General features: G+C 42.5%; 2 protein-coding genes across 3 annotated transcripts; both read left to right on the plus strand.

Moving 5' to 3' along the window:
* The first annotated feature begins 498 nt into the window (after positions 1-498).
* LOC125893716 (uncharacterized) lies at positions 499-13,275 on the plus strand. Its single transcript, XM_049584585.1, has 10 exons — positions 499-618; positions 1,227-1,770; positions 3,958-4,470; positions 5,541-9,178; positions 9,262-9,526; positions 10,359-10,544; positions 10,628-10,714; positions 10,836-11,022; positions 11,229-11,436; positions 11,535-13,275. Exons 2-10 carry the CDS (start codon positions 1,272-1,274, stop codon positions 12,819-12,821), a joined length of 6,870 nt encoding a protein of 2,289 aa, XP_049440542.1. The 5' UTR covers positions 499-618; positions 1,227-1,271; the 3' UTR covers positions 12,822-13,275.
* Positions 13,276-15,330: 2,055 nt separating this feature from the next.
* On the plus strand, positions 15,331-19,166 carry LOC125893746 (zinc finger protein 91-like). Of its 2 annotated transcripts, none has more exons than XM_049584630.1 (5): positions 15,331-15,466; positions 16,192-16,380; positions 16,466-16,581; positions 16,935-17,078; positions 17,218-19,164. In XM_049584630.1, exons 2-5 carry the CDS (start codon positions 16,236-16,238, stop codon positions 18,061-18,063), a joined length of 1,251 nt encoding a protein of 416 aa, XP_049440587.1. In that variant the 5' UTR covers positions 15,331-15,466; positions 16,192-16,235; the 3' UTR covers positions 18,064-19,164. The 2 variants fall into 2 exon arrangements, with proteins under 2 accessions (XP_049440587.1, XP_049440588.1); XM_049584631.1 differs by lacking the exon at positions 15,331-15,466 and adding an exon at positions 15,482-15,600 and having other exon boundaries at positions 17,218-19,166.
* The last annotated feature ends 447 nt before the right edge of the window (positions 19,167-19,613 follow it).

Raw genomic sequence — 19,613 nt, forward strand, 5'->3', positions numbered from 1 at the left:
GCCTTATGTCACATAGGGGGTGATGAGGAGTAAGAGAGAGAGAGAGAGCTCTCTTATATTCAAGAGACCATATCTCCAACACTGCAGCTCATACCAGAACATTGATAAATAGCACTAACACAGGTGAGAGGAAGAAAATGCGTTTTTCATTTGGGTGTTAACTATCTCTATTAAGTTTGACTTAGATGGCTGTTTTTCAGTCCTACATTCATTAGACTCAAGTGAGGGAGAATTTGTGGATGAAAAAAAAAATACAAAAAAGTTTTACCAACACCTCCTATATTTTGTATATGTGTAAAGATATAATGTCCTCAACTGTTTCAAGCTGCTTAAATCAAGTTTTGGTATCCAAACTGCTGTGTTCTAGTGTTTAAGTAGCATGGACAACACTCCTGTATGAATTGGGGGCTGATTGTGGGGAAAAACTATAATTCCCATGACTCCCCTGCGGCTTTTGTCAGACGTGACGTCACGGTGTCTGCAGCTGTCTGTGTTGGCTTTGTGCGGAACGACGCGGAGATGTTTGGGCGGACGAGTTAGCCTCGGTATCCTTAAATCTACATCCTCCAGCATCCATACAGATATACACGGGTGTCTATGTGAAAGAGGGGACGTGAAGTGAGTGAATATTTAGCATCTTTGGCGCCGTAACGGCTCGGAAATGCTAACATTTCATCCCGAATTATACCGTAAATTAGTGTATTTAAGCTAACTGGCTACCGTTTTTTGTGTATAACGTTGGTGGTTAGGATGAAGAGGTTTCTCAAGACAATATCAGCATGTTAAAACACTGTTCATCCACATTCATACAAATTAAAGTGTTGAATTTGGGTTAATACTTAAGCCTCCAGCGGCTGCCCTCCATACCCGTCCGTCTCCCCTTTGTAATACAAATGTTTAAAACCCATTCATTCTCTGGTCTCCCAGCTGTCGCCTTGTAGATAACAAAGATGTTGTTCACTGCTTTTCAAAATCAAATTGTGCCAAGATTGCTTTTTTACAGAGCATGTGAATGATACAAAACATTTTATTTTGTTTCCCTATCTCAGAGATTTTTCCCAATTTTGTTTTGCATCCCAAGTATAGCCTGCTGTTTCACTTAAATACACACAAATGCAAAACACTGCATTGTTTGTTTGGTACCTGCAGCAAGTGTTCATGTATGTGCTGGTGTAGCTGTGTAATTAACAGTCATTCTGTGTTTCTGCCTGGGACCTGTTTCACAGAAACGTATGAACAAGTGCATTTGAGAGGCCAGGAGGCAGGGAGCCATGCAGAGCCCGACCCAGTCCAACAGCGGGCCAAACCCTGTGACCACAGCAACCACAGAGCAACCACTGGACACCAACACTGAAACTCAGCCAGCACAGAGTGAACCAGATGCACAAGAAGAAGAAGAGGAGAATAAATCAGCTGCTCCTGCCGGCACTGAAACAGTTGTCACGCCACAGGAAAATGGGACAGGGGTGCAAGCAGCAGAAACACCTGCAAATGTGGTAGTCACAAAAGCGGTGGAGAATGAGCCCGCTGTTCAGCCACTGACAGAGCCATCAGTTAACACTGCAGGGATGGAGACGGACTCTGCTTCGAAGCCAAGTGCCCCAACAGAACCGGTACCTGACACAAATACAAATCCTGGGTGTGACAAGCAAAAGGCAAAGAAACAGGACAAAGGTGTACGTGATGGGAGGAAATACGTTCCTTCCAAAAAGGCCATGATAGATCCTCTGAAGATGGACATGTCCAAACCACTAGTTATGCCTCTCACATGTGAGTATCTTACCCTGTATGTGTGTTGTTATGTGTTATTCCTTTATGAGCCAGGCATGGATTGAAAGATCTGGTGGTGTTTGATATTAATTTAAGACTAAACATGTGCCACTATGAAAATTAAAATTTAGGAGCACTTAAAGTCACATTTTGTAGTTGGCAGGTTTGTGTTGTCTTAAAAGGTTTTTGAACCACGTCAGGTTATACTGCAGGTGTCCGTGTTTTTTCCCACTGTAATCAGTCCAATATACAGAGGACAATAATGAGGTGTTTCTGATTTGCACTTCCTGTGCATGACAATAAATGAAGGCAGCATTATCTTGCCATTAAGGGGAAGTTGTTAAAAGGTAGGCTCTCCTTCCAGTATGTATATATAATTTTTTTTGCACAGAAAAACATTTATTTGCAGTATGTTTACTACATGAAGGTACATTATATACCCACTAGAGGCACTTTTTTCCTTTGAAAGCCTTTATACTTTCTATAGATACTTGCCTCTATATGGATGTGTGTTATACAGTACAGGCCAAAAGTTTGGACACACCTTCTCATTCAATGCGTTTTCTTTATTTTCATGACTATTTACATTGTAGATTCTCACTGAAGGCATCAAAACTATGAATGAACACATGTGGAGTTATGTACTTAACAAAAAAAGGTGAAATAACTGAAAACATGTTTTATATTCTAGTTTCTTCAAAATAGCCACCCTTTGCTCTGATTACTGCTTTGCACACTCTTGGCATTCTCTCCATGAGCTTCAAGAGGTAGTCACCTGTAATGGTTTCCAACAGTCTTGAAGGAGTTCCCAGAGGTGTTTAGCACTTGTTGGCCCCTTTGCCTTCACTCTGCGGTCCAGCTCACCCCAAACCATCTCGATTGGGTTCAGGTCCGGTGACTGTGGAGGCCAGGTCATCTGCCGCAGCACTCCATCACTCTCCTTGGTCAAATAGCCCTTACACAGCCTGGAGGTGTGTTTGGGGTCATTGTCCTGTTGAAAAATAAATGATGGTCCAACTAAACGCAAAACGGATGGGATGGCATGTCGCTGCAGGATGCTGTGGTAGCCATGCTGGTTCAGTGTGCCTTCAATTTTGAAGAAATCCCCAACAGTGTCACCAGCAAAACACCCCCACACCATCACACCTCCTCCTCCATGCTTCACAGTGGGAACCAGGCATGTGGAATCCATCCGTTCACCTTTTCTGCGTCTCACAAAGACACGGCGGTTGGAACCAAAGATCTCAGATTTGGACTCATCAGACCAAAGCACAGATTTCCATTGGTCTAATGTCCATTCCTTGTGTTTCTTGGCCCAAACAAATCTCTTCTGCTTGTTGCCTCTCCTTAGCAGTGGTTTCCTAGCAGCTATTTGACCATGAAGGCCTGATTCGCGCAGTCTCCTCTTAACAGTTGTTCTAGAGATGGGTCTGCTGCTAGAACTCTGTGTGGCATTCATCTGGTCTCTGATCTGAGCTGCTGTTAACTTGCGATTTCTGAGGCTGGTGACTCGGATGAACTTATCCTCAGAAGTAGAGGTGACTCTTGGTCTTCCTTTCCTGGGTCGGTCCTCATGTGTGCCAGTTTCGTTGTAGCGCTTGATGGTTTTTGCGACTCCACTTGGGGACACATTTAAAGTTTTTGCAATTTTCCGGACTGACTGACCTTCATTTCTTAAAGTAATGATGGCCACTCGTTTTTCTTTAGTTAGCTGATTGGTTCTTGCCATGATATGAATTTTAACAGTTGTCCAATAGGGCTGTCGGCTGTGTATTAACCTGACTTCTGCACAACACAACTGATGGTCCCAACCCCATTGATAAAGCAAGAAATTCCACTAATTAACCCTGATAAGGCACACCTGTGAAGTGGAAAGCATTTCAGGTGACTACCTCTTGAAGCTCATGGAGAGAATGCCAAGAGTGTGCAAAGCAGTAATCAGAGCAAAGGGGGGCTATTTTGAAGAAACTAGAATATAAAACATGTTTTCAGTTATTTCACCTTTTTTTGTTAAGTACATAACTCCACATGTGTTCATTCATAGTTTTGATGCCTTCAGTGAGAATCTACAATGTAAATAGTCATGAAAATAAAGAAAACGCATTGAATGAGAAGGTGTGTCCAAACTTTTGGCCTGTACTGTATGTACTGTAACCTGTCACCCCCTCCTGGCCTGTTTCCCTACAGCATCTCAGCTCTCCCTACAGTGCATGGATTGTCACATTATCTTCAGTGATCACAAGAGCAAAGAGCGTCACCTGAAGCTGAGCCACCCAGCAGAATATGAGCAGTGCATACTGAGGAATGCTCTTTTCGCCTGTTACGTTTGTGACCGCCACTTCACAAACTCCACAGAGCTCATGGTGCATCAGAAAGCCCACACAGAGAGGAAACCCTTCAAGTGTCCAATCTGTGGCCAGGCCTTCAACAAGTCTTCAGAGCTCACCCATCACAAAAAAATTCATTTTGGCCAGGATGGTTATGCGTGCACTGACTGTGGGAAACCTTGCAAAACGATGACACTGCTGAAGTATCACCGTCGCACACACACTGGAGAGAGGCCGTATGTCTGCAAGGAGTGTGGAAAGAGGTTCACCATGTCCAAAGCTCTGCAGAAACACATGGTGTCACACTTACCAGAAGGAGCTAAAGTTGGTGGGGAAGACACCACAGCTAAAGCGCAACTGAAGAAAGATGATGGTAAGAAAAATGTTTGGTATGTATGATGATATCAGTTTGTCTGTCAGTCTGTCCACCATTTTTGTCCAGACTGAAATAACCCAACAACCAGTGGATTGATTTCCATCAAAGTTTGTACAAACATTCATGGTTCCCAAAGGATGTATCCTACCAACTTTGGTGAACCTCTTACTTTCCTCTAATGTCACCATGAGGTTCACATTTGTGATTGTGAAGTAAGTGTCTCCACAACTATTAAATGGAATGCCACACAACTTGGTACAGACTTTCATGTCCTCCTCAGGATGAATTGTGAGCTTGTAGTTAATCCCGTAACTTGTCATGCGGTGCCATCATTAGGTCAAAATTGAATTTATCCAGAATCTGGTAAAACTAATGACATTCCCATCAACCTCAGATAGACGTGTTGTGTTTTGTGCTAATTAGCAGATGCAAGCATCCTAACACACTGAACTAAGAGTGTGATCGTGATAAACATTATACCCACTGACTATAGCATTTAGTTTAAAGCACCACGGTGCCTATGTGCAGTCTCACAGAATGGCTGGCATGATCCAAAATTATAAAATGATTTGGGGATGCATGATATATCAGGGGCCATTATGTTATTGGCCTTTGCAGCTGGTCTCAACAGTGGAGTCAAGGGCTTTAGCTAACAGTAATTTAGTACAAGAATATGTAAAGTTATTTGAATGGTTTTTGTAGCCTTTACATGCCTATAAAAAAGGATATAAGGTCTGGCATGAATTATGTTATTTAGCCAAGTTTACAACAAATGTATGTCTTTAATATAAATATTGGTCTGGTGGTCGAAAAACAAACTTGTCAAAAATATATATAATTATTGTCCTCTTTACGTTTTTGCCTTTGTAAGATTTAAATATTGATAGTGGCCACAACAAACAAACAAAACAAAATTATCAGTTATAGTTATCAGGCCTGAAATCCTTTAGGGGTGCATCTCTAAATAATACATATAACAAGCTGTGTCTATCCGATTGCAGGAAAAATGTTGTGCTTTTCATAGTATTCCACAGTGTATCACAACCTCCTTTCTTTATTATCTTCAGGTGCTCCTACAATAAAGTACCCTTGTTCTGTATGCAAGGCCACTTTCAAGAGTACCAAGACACGACTACATCACATGAAAACTAAGCACAATCTGTTGCCTGCTGCAGCTGGTAAGGCTCTCCCAGCTGGACATCAGGGGAAACAAAGCACACCCATCATAACTCCAATATCTATTTGCCAGCCAGCACTATTACAGGTGGAGCCAAATGGACCTCTGCAAAAAGTCGATGCCAATATTGACACAGAGCAGATTCGCAGACTTATTGAATCCTTGGGGAATGTGCAGAAAGTAAACCAAGTTGTCATATTGGGGCAGGTGCCACCTCACGCCCCACCTCTTGAAGTACAGCAGATACCACCTCCGGCAGAAACTGTGAATTTGAATCCACCACAGATAGATTTTATAGGGCTGAAACAGACAGAGTCTAAGACAGTTGAATTGAACTCTTTAAACAACCCATGTGATTCAATGGAGCAAACAATTATACTGGAACCTATCACACCAGATGGACAGCTGGAAAACCCCTCTTTTTCAGAGCTAGGTTCCCACATGGCAGCAGGTGAAAATATAGAGCTAACACTCGTTCAGACTGAACATACAGAAAGACCTGAGGGACAAGTGATGCATCAGATCCTTCAAGAGCAGGGTATTAGTGCAATTCAGTCTGATCCTATGGATCAGATGGTTTGTCAGAATGGGGTTGAGCAAAACCTTGAGCAAACAGTCATACTAGAACTTATACCAACGGAGGAACTAGAACAATCCCAAACAGTGCCCCAAAATGAATTCCCATCTTCCTCTCTTGTACCAATCACTGACCTGGAGAAGACTACAGATCAGACCGTATTAGATGAGCAGGAGACCAGCCTGTCAGCCCCACCACATGTGACCACAGTTGAGTTGGAGCTGACACCTTTACAAACAGAGCAACAGGGCCTTCCTGCTTGCCCTTTTGTTCCACCAGATACACTTACACAAACTCCAAGTGAATCTGAAAGTAATCTCAACAGAGAGGTTGATTCACAGGTGCAAACAGTGAGTCAAGATCAGGGCAACCTTGTGGATCATGCTGCACCACAAGGGACACAGGAAAAAGCCCAACAAGAACCATCTGAGAAATTGCTGGTACATGGCAAGCAAGGTCGGGAGCAGGAGAACCTGTCTGAAGTAGATGATCCACCTGCTAAAGAAGAGGTTCCATCACACTTGGAGACCAAGCAGGTGCCACAGATATCAGAGTTACCTGTAAATGTAATGTCAGCTCAAGAACTGGTGAAAGTGCGGAAAAGAAAGCCAGCCAGGGCATTTATCTTTCAAGGATATATGCAAGAACTGGTTGGATCCCTAGACAAGGATGATTATCAAATTGATGCCATACCTGCCAAACGGCAAAGAAGGAAAAAGTCCCACCTTGTTGTTAAATTTGGTCCGCAAAGCAAAGATAAGAAAAACAAAAAACAGAAGAAGCCATCACAGCAGTGTCAGCCAATGCAGGAAGAGGTGATAAGAGGTAAAAAAACAACACATCTCTCAGAGAAAAAGGTACCATCACAAAAGAAAGGAAGAAAGGGGAAAAGGGACAAGAAAGAGGAGCATTTGGTATCTACTGCTGAAAGTAAATCGCCTTCATCAAACCAGGATCCACCAGTGCAACAAATCAAAGAGGATACCAGAAAAAATAAAATGAAAAAGCAAAAAGAAGTGGCCAAAAAGGGTGTGATGCACATAAGTGAGCAAGAAACTGTAGCCTCACCTGTATTTAAAAAGAAAAAACAAGCAAAAATAATGCAAAAAAATCAGCCCAAGAATGCAAAGGTTGGGAAGCAGAAGAAAAACTTGGCGAAACAGGAAAAGGTCAGTACAAAAACAAGTGTAGCTTCAGCGGACACACCTGGCCCACATGTCACGCAAGATGCTCTACTTCTACTGAAAGGTCATAAACAGCCTCAACTGAAAGTTTACAAGTTAGACCCTTCAAAAACATCAGGCCAGACAAAGGAGGCTTCGCCGCAGGAGGCCCAAAAAAGGTCCAAACAAGGCAAAGACAACAAACCCAAACATTCTACAAGTGAATCTACAAAAAGTCTCACAGCGAAAGGTGCAAAAAAAGGTGGAAGACCCAAAAAGACCCAGAAAGCTCTTTCACTGTTGTCTTCGCTTCAGGTTTCCCATCAAGCACCTGAGACACTGCAAACCAAGCCAAAGACCACCAGGAAACGTAAAGCCTCCTCAAAAGTGGAAACTGAAGGAGTAATAACTTCTCATTCCAAGCGTGCCTTAGAGTGTAAGGACTGTGGGGAGAGATTTAGCGAAGTCTCATCCCTTCAGAAACACAAGACGACAGTGCATATCGTAGAGAGTCCCGGTCTCACTTACACTAATGGGAATATCTTTGAAGGTGTCTCCAGGTTGGATCTTTACCAGCTCCCAAAACAGCACAATAAGGTTGTTGGGATGATAAATGCTGCTGCAGACTGGGATACAGAGCCTGAGATGGCAGAGATGGCATTAGAGGACAGAGAGCGAAGTGTCTCTTTCCCAGCTTTGATTCCATCCCCATCTTTACCTGTTCCTCCTTCAGATGTTGAAGTGAGTGCCTATGAAAATAAGGCTGGAAGTAAAACACAAACTGATGATCAATATCATACCTCTTCAGAAGTTTACTCAGCATCTAATAAAATGCAAACCAGTGAGACCCCTCCAGACTTTACATCTGAACCTCCTTTAAATACCCCTACTCAGACAAAGAGTTTGGAGACAGGAGAGCCTTTGGCATCAGATGAAGACAAGAAAGAAGAAGGTTCCCTGAGGATTCCCAGCTCAGAATCTGAAGTCCAGGGTACCACAGATGAAGACATTAAGGATGATTTACTTCTCGAGGTAGATTTAGTTACTGTTGGGGAGCAGACTGAGAAAGATGAACCAACCTCTCCCGAAGACACTGTTCCCCAAAATGAATCAAATGAAACCTGCAATTCTGAGAGTGGAAGCAATGACAAACTTCCTGGGCAAGTTAGTGATGGAACAGCAACTGGGAAAAATTTAACTTTGCAGACTGTGTCATGCTCCACTCACCACGTGGAGATCAAAGAAGAGGAGGAAGAAATGTTAGTGCAGAAGAAAAAAGAAGGTGGGAAAGGAGCTGTTTTCAGGAATACTACTAGGGGCAGGAGAAAAGGAATAGGACGTCTAAAACGGGATGCAATATCAAAGAGAGTTTCCGGTGGAGATACGATCAGAGAAACAGAATCAGAGAAAGAACAAGATGAATGTCAGGTAGTTTATGAAAAACGTCCCATTAGCTCTGATTCAGAAATGAATGACGCAGGCAAGGCAGGCGCAAAGACTTCACAACCAGAGACTAGTCCTGAGGCCAACAAAGCTACTGCTCCTGCCACATCTTTGCCTTCCATGCGCTCTACATTAGAGGAATCTCCTGAAGAGCAAGTTTCATTTGAGCTAGAGTCGGTTCCCACTAGCGCTGAGGAGGTAAGAGGACAGCAGGGAGGAGAGGAACACGACAGGGAGTCTGACCGGTCTCCGGGCATCATATTTGAGAAGTTCCTCACCTCTACACAGAGGGAGACTGCTGACATGGAACCATGCCCGATGACAGCGAGTAACAATCAAAGACAGGTGCAAAACATACCAACAATTACCATACATTAACAAAAAATAATTAATTCAACATTGCAAACTTACATTTGTTGTCGTTTCAGGGTTTGGGCAGCTTTGCTGAGAACGTAGCCCTTGGGCGCCAAGAAATCAAGGTTGAAGACAGTAACTTAGATCCAGGACTGGTTGCACCCACATGTCCAAACAGACAGAGCGCATGTGTTCAGCCACAGCACCATCGTGATATAAGGACTGTTCTGGTAAAGGAGGAGAGCAGTCTCGTGCTGAATGAGGCCCAGGCTACAGAGGACAGTGGACACATCCGATGGAATGTGGAGCCAGTCAGCAATGAAAACACCTCCAGCCCATGTAAGTATTAGGCCACACTGAAAGCACATTGTAGTATGAGTTCTGCATTTTGGACAACATGATTATTTTCTTTCTTTAAGACACCAATACCACTCACGTCTAAGCATTAGGTTTTGAGTTCTGGGAGACTATTAGCTTAGCTTCGTTTAGCATTAAGACTGAAAGGTTAGTTAAGTTTATTAAATTTGTAAATTTTGTACAAAAAGGAATCTCATAAAAAATAAAATTATTGTACCAGATTTAGCTATTAGCTATTTTTTCAGCTAAGCTAATCACCTCCCAGCTCTCTAGCTTTGAAAGGTGAAGATTAAATAACCCTATGTGGTGGTAAACCCACTTTGTGCACTGCGTTGCCAGTCTGTATTTGCCTGATAACAGACAGAATTGTCAACTGGTTACACTCTGTTTCCATCTTCAGTCTGACATTGCGTCCACTCTAACTGATGTCTGTGGGGAATGGGATTGATTTTCTCTAACCAATCACTAGAGCCCAATGTATCTTCCTGGATCTAATGTAATTTTAAGTCCACACTGATGTGTAGCCATGCCAACATACTGCTTTTGCGGGTGTTTTAAGAGTGGAGTGCAGTGTAGTCCGGTGCACCACTTGACAACACTGGAAAACACCTTGACAGCACTGTTAGTCCCACCGCAGCACTCACTGGTCATTTTTAATTTAGACTGAGACATCGCTGTTTCATGTCACAATGCCAGATGAATCAGTCAGCTCAGTGGAGTGAGTGGATTCCAGGGTCTGGAATCAGGCAAAGTCTGTAAGCCTCTGCGGGCTTTATCTCTTCAGAGACGGATGTTTTTGGCTTTTTGCTTTCAGTAATGGAGAGTGGAGAGACGGCAAGCGGCTGTCGCATCACCCCTGAATTCAATACCAACCAGTGCATCTTCTACCCAGTGAAGGAGGAGGAGAGGGAAGTTCTGCTGGGAGCTGCTCAGGCCAACAGTGGGAATTTAACAACAGGGGCGTCCAGCGATGCCCAGCAGACAGAACATCAAGCAACAGGTAGTCATTTAAGTGAGTCATTTCCTTTTTCAGTGTGTTTACCAAAGGTTATAGGAGGATTTTAATGCTGAATCTGTTAACAGGGAGCCATTCTGCACCAGACTACCAGGACATGAGAGTAAGGGGACTATTGTCAGAACCAGGGGTCAGTGACTTTGCAGATGGACAAGGTATGTTTTCTATTTCACAATTACCTGTACTTGTATCTACTTGTTAAATGTCCTTTAGCTATTTATTAAAAATGTTGATCATACTTTATGTAACTCATCTGCATGTAATCTGGTCCTACAGCTGAAGCAGACACTGAGTGGCAGCATCCAACAGACCTCCGGGACTTTCTCCTCCAGAGTTCTGATGAAGAGGACGTTGGTGGTTTTGAATTGCCTGACCCTCCGCTTGACTCAGAAGCAGAAGTAATGGCTTATTTCTACAGGAACCAGAAAAACAGCCCTCGGCAGCCAGATGAAATGTCACAAAGGTACGGTACATCTTCATTTTTTGTCCTCAAACCTTCACAGAGCACTGCTTAAAAAAAGAATTCTCCTATTTTTTTAAGATAAAATAACTCTGTCATATTGTGTGGAAATTGTTTCATTGTAACCTAAGACTTTCTGAAATTGGAAAATTAAATTAACTCAGACTTTGGAGATGATTATGTTTAAAATTGCTGTTTTTCTTGCTTAGTTTGCAAACGTCAGGGAGCCAGCTCCAAGCACCAGCAGAGGAAAAAAGGACCAGAGAGCCCATTGACTACTTCTCCAAGTATTTTGGTTGGGATACCTGGGGAGAATTTGCCAATTGCACAAACAAACTGTCCAACATGTCCAAACCTGTCACAGCTAGAGAGGTTGCACAGTTTGTTGGGATACACATTGCCATGGGAACTTTAAAGGTCTGGGCTCCATTGTTTTTTTTGTTAATGTTTACTCCACTCTGTTAGTTAGACCATGAGATGACTAAAATTATACTTGGTCTCTTGCTATTTTTCAGTTTCCCAGTCCAAAGCTGTACTGGGAGGACTTGACTAAGGTGCCCTTGATTGCTGAAGCCATGCCACTTTCACGTTTCCTTGAGCTGTCTCGCATGTTGAAGCTTGCCACTGCGAAGGATCCAGACAATGGTAATATGCAGGAAGGAAGATGTGGTAGTGACTGTCAAAGTGCACAGCAAGGTAAAACTGTCTTAAGCAGACAAAGTGAAATTTGTCAGCGTAGTGACGGGCAGAGGGAAAGGGACACACCAGATGACCCGAACAGTTCAAGGACACAAATTGATCCCCTGTGGAAGGCTCGGCCATTATTGTGCCGCTTCAAAGCAGGGTGCCAGTCACTGAAGCGAGAGGGTGATTATGCAGTTGACCAGTATCCACTCCCTTTGACTGGAAAGATGCACAATAAGAAACTGTCTCTTTACTGTACTACATTAATTGGATTTGGCGGTCTGCTCCTACATGTGGATTTGAAGGTGGGTCTGTCCAGCAAAGAGGATGCCGTAGAAAAAATGGTCCCTAAAGGTAGCATGGTGTTTCTTTGCAGACAGGAGCTCTCCACACCTGCTATGCTAGAGCGTCTCTTAGTAGCTGGGGTTCATGGTGCAGGAAGGGTCGGAGGAGCCCGAGGACAGATCGGAGATGAGTTTGTAAGCTCAGACGGGAAGCTGATGTTACGCAGATCACACTGTGGCTTCATACTTTCTACCGCAGGCAATAGCCAGAGAAACATGATGTCACTCATTGACAACTTTGAGAAGGCCCAGATGTCCGCTCAACTCAACAGAGACTTGCAGAATCTTTACTCTATCCCTCTCACTGCCTCAGCTCCAACCTGCTGGCCTCAAGCGGTGCTCTGGTACCTAACAGATCTGGCTTTGGTCAACTCCTGGCTCCTGTACAGACAGGACCACAGGGCAGCATCTGCACCTTTGACTCTCATGGCCTTCAGATTGGAGGTGTCCAAGGCTTTGATTCTCTCTAGTGGCTCTGACACCCAGGACTCAGTTCCCCCTCAACCCCCCATGGAGAAGGGTCATGCAGCAAATGAAACCCCCAATCCCAGCCTGGTGGAGGAGAGTCCTCTGCCGGATGCAGCCACGCGGTACGATGGTTCAGGCCACTGGCCAGAGCAGCTTGGAGAGGGAGAAGGCGGCAGATGTCGCTTTGGGGACTGTCAGAGAACATCTCGAGTGCTATGCCTTAAGTGCTGTGTCTTTCTTTGTATCTCACGCCACCACAACTGCTTCTTGAATTTTCATAATCAAGGGAGTTTGGGAAAAGAGTAGTGTCCTCTACAGAACTGACCCTTTTATTTTTCACAACTTTGCCCTCTGATTTAGAATGTACTTGTGCTTTTGGTGTACGAAAACCCAGCTAATCAAAAACGGTATTAAATCCTATATCCTCACAACTTTTCCATGATGCCTTTTACTGGCAGTGGCATTCTTTTGAAGGATTTTTTGTGCTGCAGTGTAAAAATCAAATGCTATGTGGTGTGGCTTATTATGTTATTGAGCAAGTGTAAAAATGTATTTGCCTTCAGAAGGAAATGTAAAAAATATTCATAGCCATAAACTTTGTTCTGCAAAAGAAGGGCAAAATATTTTTCCTCATGCAGTTACCATGACTTTTTTTTTACTATTTATTTTAACCTGACTGAGTTTACATTCCATCATGAGCTTGTTTTTGGCTCATTGAATTTAAACATTATTTATTTGAATTTCAGAAAAGAATAAAAGACAGATGAACAAATACATGAATTGTTGCATTTTTTTAAGACACCCGACAAATGTTTGCACAGTACACCTTTTTCACGGCAGACATTTTAGAAAACACACAGGTGTTGCTAGTATCATCAACGGTGGCTCTGTTCTAGTCAACTGTCCCTGTAAGCCATGACAATGTGACATTTCTTACACAATACCAGGACCCTGAAACTGAAGCAGGTAAACTGAATTCAGCCAACAATAATTTTATTATTAACATGTTTTCCCCACTGTGACATATCAAAATGTCTTGACAAAAAGCATTCAAAATAAGACCATACAATTCAATTTGTATCGATACTGTGTAGTAGTAGTGAAAATCACTAAGATCATTTTAATATTGAAATAACTGTAAATTGAGTATACTATACACATACATCTATACCTACTACAGGGCAGCAGTGTCTTAGCAGGGGGAAAAGTGGGACTGATGACCCAGGGCCCCAATAGAAGGTGGCCCCATGATAAGCTTGGAATGAAACGTCTAGTTTTGTTTGCAATGGCTTTATTCTGTAGTAATTAGCGCCATAACTCAATTAAAACTGGCTGACTAAATTGGTTGAAAGACAGAACTTTGTGCTGAGTGAGTGACAGTTAATGCTGCTGGAGCACCAATGTACACGGTCATGCCTGGGAAATTGGAAAGAAAGAAAATAAATTGATGTAGCAATCCTGAGCGACAGCAACATCAGGAACAAGGAACACGAGAAGCTTGAAAAATACCAAGGGGTGAAACAGGAGCTAGAATAGTTGTGGGGAGGAAAGGCAACAGTGGTTCCAGTGGTAATCGGAGCACTTGGAGCTGTGACCCCCAAACTGGGAGAGTGGCTCCAGCAGATTCTAGATGCAACATCTGAGGTCTCTGTCCAGAAGAGTGCAGTCAGCTAAGATACTGCGCAGAACCCTCAAACTCCCAGGCCTCTGGTACTGGACCCCAGCTTGTGGAAGACACACCACCACTCCCATGGGGGGTGGGGTGAGGGGGATTTTTTAATATATATATATTCAAAAGGTGTGTGAGAGAGACATGGATCAAGAGAGGAAGGGCGGGGGGCCCACGGATGGAGACTGCTCATGCACAGGGTCCAGACTTTGGTTCTACACCCATTGCCCCAGAGCTGGTACAACGCAAGTCAACTAAGCAGCTGCTTAGGGCCCCCAAGTGTACTTGAAGTGTCCTTCAAACAGCCGAACAGCCGTACACTCATTACGCAAGTTGCATAGGCTCCGTAATTTACGCAAGGCCCCCTCTTCCCCTTCGTATCAAAGCGGGTGTCAGTGTCTACAACTTTAATGAAAGGATGAAACAGAACTTTATTATTTGTCATGAGAGTGACGTGCAGGAACAGCAGTCAGGTAAACTGTGTTCTCTCCAAGACTGATGTCAACAAGTTACAGATGATGTGAGTTGATGTGAGTTACTACGTTTGATAAACGATGAGCAACGGTGCTATATATATATATATATCTCATTTTAGAGAAAACTGTACAAACAGATGTTGTGGAGCTTATTTAAGCTTAATTTAAGCTTGTAAGCTTATTTACACTCCTTCCATTGTAGAGACATAAACGAAAACAATGAGTGTGTCCCACCTCTATTTATTAAAACGAAGGTAAACAAAACAATGACATTGTGAATGAAAATGAGCTTTTCACGAGTTGTCTTGGGTCACGTGACGAAGATCAACCATAGAATCAGACTGAATAGAAAAGGAGGCAAGTTCAAATTGTTCAAAGCCATGTTCATAAAGATAAACCTGTCCTAGTGTGTGTCTTTTAAAATGATTGTATTATTTAATACAGTATATTAACAGGTGTTGTAACATTTTGAAACAGGATATTTCACTATTGTGTTATTATACTGTAGAATTCATGTGCTTTGTTTCCATGAAAGGTTTGTGTTTCTACCTGCACCCACTACGATGCAAATGCTTCTCTGTTTTCGCCTCTGAAGGACTTGGCTGGTCCATTTTTTATAATTGGATGTTTAGTTTTATATCAACATCAACATCAACATCATAGTACCGAAGAAGACCACACGGCAGCCATCTTAGTTGTGCCAGCGGCTATCACAACCACACACCAGGAAGTGTCCTATCTATCCGTTGTAGTTCTTCTTTAGGGTCAACTCTTTCAGTCAAACTACCTTCAAAAAGCGGTTTGAGGTAACGTAAACGTCAATTTTACATTTGCTATTTAAATAGTTTGCTATGGTTTTATATGGCAGCGTGCACTATATTGATGCATAGCAGACGTATGTAAGCTCCGAACAATGAGTTAAAACTTGACATGTTAAAAGGCACGAAAAGTCTTCGATCCTCTTTGAATGGCAGCCAGTGTTGTTAGCGCTAAACAGTAACGTTAGCTTGCAAGCTAGCTAGCTAGCGTTAGCGCGCTGGGCGGGTTTGTATTTTGTAATTAGCATCGTCAGCGTGTACAGGCGTTAAACTAAAGCAGTAACATTATCTTGAAATTGACTACTGTTCACCAGATAGATACTTTAAGGCATTTTAATCGGCTAACGGGTGGCCGGATGCTCGTTGGCTCTCGTGGAGCTAGTTAGCTTAGCTAGCGGCCTTAACGGCAGTAACGTAACGTTAACCAAGATGAGCCGAAACTTGAGTGTTAGCTATGGGGAACTGGACAAGGAGATAAACAACCCCGAGGCTAAACATGCCGTGGTGTCTGTAAACCAGTGTATTACAATTACCTCAGTCTAATTAACGTTAGCAGGGATATTATGTGTTTGTTTATGTTGAACGTAACGTAATTGACGGTATGCGCACGATAAGTTATAACAGTGGTATGTTCCCGCTGTTAGTCAAGCCGCTGTTATTCACACGTGACATTTAACTTAATGTTGTCTTCCTTGTTCATTTATTATTTACAGGAAAGTTGTTTTGAGTGCCTGTTGAGACCACCCAGTACAGCAGGATGGACTCTGAGATTTTGAACATAGAGGAGATAGTGATGGGACGGGGATTGCCAGATCCACCTCCAGAGGTTCCCCCTGAAAAGCCAGCGGAACCATACAAACCCATCACTTTGAATGGGCCTCCTGCACCGGCTGTTCAGTCCTGTAAGTAGTATCACAGCTTAAACTCAGTTACCTGAGAGGTGCTGAAAGATTAACTTTTTCTTTGCATGGTCTGTTGCCCTTCTAGACCAGCATGAAAACCTGCAGTGTTTCCAGTGCTTCATCACGTTCTGCAGTGCCAAAGCCAAGGAGAGGCATATGAAGAAGAGCCACCGGGAAGAGTATAAGCAACAGCTTCAGCAGGTAAGCTTTACAATATAATAATAAAATTCAGTCACTAGAAATGGTAACAATTTGTGCCACTTGCATTTTTTCTTTCCTTATACACTTTTTATTGGTGTTTCTGACTGGTTTTCGTAACCACAGTCTGTTATCAACCCTACATGTTTACAATGAGTTGTATGATCTTTAAGTTATAATGCCCATTTGTTTTCTCTTCCATCCAATTATCTGTGTTTGAAAGAACTTAAATAGTTAAAAAAGCAGATTTTTTAATGTTTTAGGCACCCATTATTTTCCAGCAATTTTCCCACACTAGCTTTAAGTTACAATTTGTCATCTAAGTCTGACCCCTCTTTTTTTTTATTTCTTCACAGGGAAACACATTGTTCACGTGCTATGTGTGTGACCGCACATTTCTGTCATCTGAGGAACTGACGCAGCACCAGCCCACACACAGCAAGGATGACAAGCCTTTCAAATGTGTCCACTGCAAGGAGAGCTTTAAAACGTTCTCTGAAGTAAGTATGTTGTTTGTGCTTGAAAATAAAGGTCCCTGGCGTTAGTAAAACTAAAGAACACCATGAATGGCAAAACAAATATAAAGCCCATTCTAAATCATGCTAAATGTTTCTGTTTTTCTACTTTTCATCTTCACAGCTCACAACCCATAGAAGACAGGTATGTCCAGAGAAGCAGTTGGTATGTAAAGATTGCAACGAAACCTTCCGAAGTGCTGGACTGTTGCGTACTCATCGCCTGACCCAGCATCCCCGCCCAGACGTAGAGACAGCAGAACAGCCAGAGGACCCTTCAAAAACCCACCGCTGTAAGAAGTGTGGTCAGGGATTTGAAACAGAAACAGAGCTCACAGCCCACCAGGAGAAATACCCTGATGGTCAGCAATGCAACGGCAGTGCTTCAGCCCTCAAGAAACGTGGACGGCCTATCAAAGCTGAAGACGCGGCAGCTGCTGAGAAAAAGGGAAAGCGGAAAAAGAAGGATGAGGCAGAGGCGCCCGAGGAGGCGGTGAAGGCCAGCAGCACATCAGAACCAGCAGCACCTCCGGCAGAGGAAAAGGGAAAAGCAGGTGGAGTGAAGCGAGGCCGTCCTTCTAAAGCAGTAGGGAAATCGGAAACCGAGGACAAGAAGAGTCCCGAGGATGATAGTCAGTCTCCAGCAAAGGAGAAGAAACCGAAAGCAGATGCTGCTGCTCCGGCCCGTCAACACCCCTGTCCTGAATGTGACCTCACATTCCCCGGCCTGATTCAGCTCCGTGCTCACAAGAAGGAGAAACACACCCCACGCAAAGCCCATCCCTGCGAAGAATGTGAAGAGAGCTTTGCTCGTCCTGAGCAGCTGGATGCCCACATGTCACGGGCCCATGCTGTGGGTCGCTTTGCCTGTCCAACCTGCGGAAAGAGCTTTGGCCGTGAGCGCACCTTGAAAGCTCACCAAAAAAGCCACCCGGAGGAAAAGCCTGAAAACATGAGTGCAAAGAGATAATTTAGACAAGCGGACTTTGCAGAAAGTGTATGTTTTTTGAAGATTTTAGTCAAGAATTGTCCCTTTTTTTTTCTTTTAACATTGGAGATCTGATGCTATAGCTGATGGTTTCAGATGAGTTAAATGGTTTTGAGAATGAAGTTTTAGCAGGTTTTGGATTTTAAGTTGAGTTTTGAATATGAGCTGATGTTGATTTTTGACAGACACATCTCCCAAATTGACTAACCAAATGTTAAATCCATCTATTACGACCGTTGCCACAAAACATAGTTTATTTGTTAAAAAAAAAAAATGTTTTGATTAACTTTTTAAATGATTTGTTTAAGTTTTTTTTTAAGTGTGAAATGCGTGTGGTGTGAATTTATTACTTGGTGGTGTCTTGAGTTCAACTCACTCTGTGGTTTTAAAAAAGTTTTTTTTTCCTGGTTTTTTTTTTTTTTTTTTTTTTAATTTTTTAAAACAAATTGGGTAAGTACATATTTTGAAGCAAATTAGACGCCTAGTAGAGATACTATGTTTGAATGTTTAGACAGTTTGTCAAAAGAAATGTGTTATGTACAGCTTCTGGTTCATATTGTGCATTTTTTTTACCTTTAATATTTTTGATTATGTTCCTTTCTAAATTAAGTCTCATCGAGGAAGAATTTTAAAATAACATGATTATGTTTTGCTAAAATTAATTTACTTTGGCTTAGTGCTCCAGATTCAATGCGGAGTGTTTGACGTGTGGGCAGAAATGATCCACTATAATCCTGAATTGTCTGCAGTAAAAAAAGACTCCTTTTAATTTTTCACTTATTAAAATAATGTTTCATGTCTTAGACATTTCTTAAATGGAACTCATGACTCTTTAATGCCTTAGAGTCCCATAAGGAACTGTGTATAATATGTGTTTTTCACTGATTGGATTCTTTCTCTCCCCACTGCAATGTGTCTGGACACTGCAAAAATGTAATAAAATGTGCCATCCTAAGGGAGGCTGCTGAAGAAAGAACTTGCCTTTTTGTCTTTGTTCTCACGTCAAATTCTGGATCACAAGATTTATAATATTAACTGTTTGCTTGGCGAGAAGCTCAGGACAGCTGAAATGTAACGGTTCAATGCTGCACATTTTGTCCAAGCACACTTGTGTCCTTCATAGTTTGGGGCATGCTGTTATTGTGTGTCTCCTCTGTAGTATTCATATTTAGATAGACTACTTACACACTGTATTGTCACATGAAGATATTTTGTAATGTACGTTTGAATGCAAGAGAGTTGAAATAATGTGTGTACGGTTTTCCAAACTGCCTTTTTTATTTTAAAATGGAATAAGTTAATAAGTCATTAAATATATATTGATAATATCAACTACTTTTGTTTTTTGGACAGGGCATATTCATTTTATTTAAACTTGCTCCAAGTGCCTGGTTGTGTTCATGCCATCCGACACTTGCAGTGGTTAAAAACTGACTAATTACATTCACTCAAGTACCATTATCTTAAGTTATTGGTACTTGGGGATTCATGACGTCCGCTACTCTCTGCTTCTACTAGAATCCTGATTAAGA

This window comes from Epinephelus fuscoguttatus, linkage group LG8 (assembly GCF_011397635.1).
Source record: "Epinephelus fuscoguttatus linkage group LG8, E.fuscoguttatus.final_Chr_v1".
NCBI lineage: Eukaryota > Metazoa > Chordata > Actinopteri > Perciformes > Serranidae > Epinephelus > Epinephelus fuscoguttatus.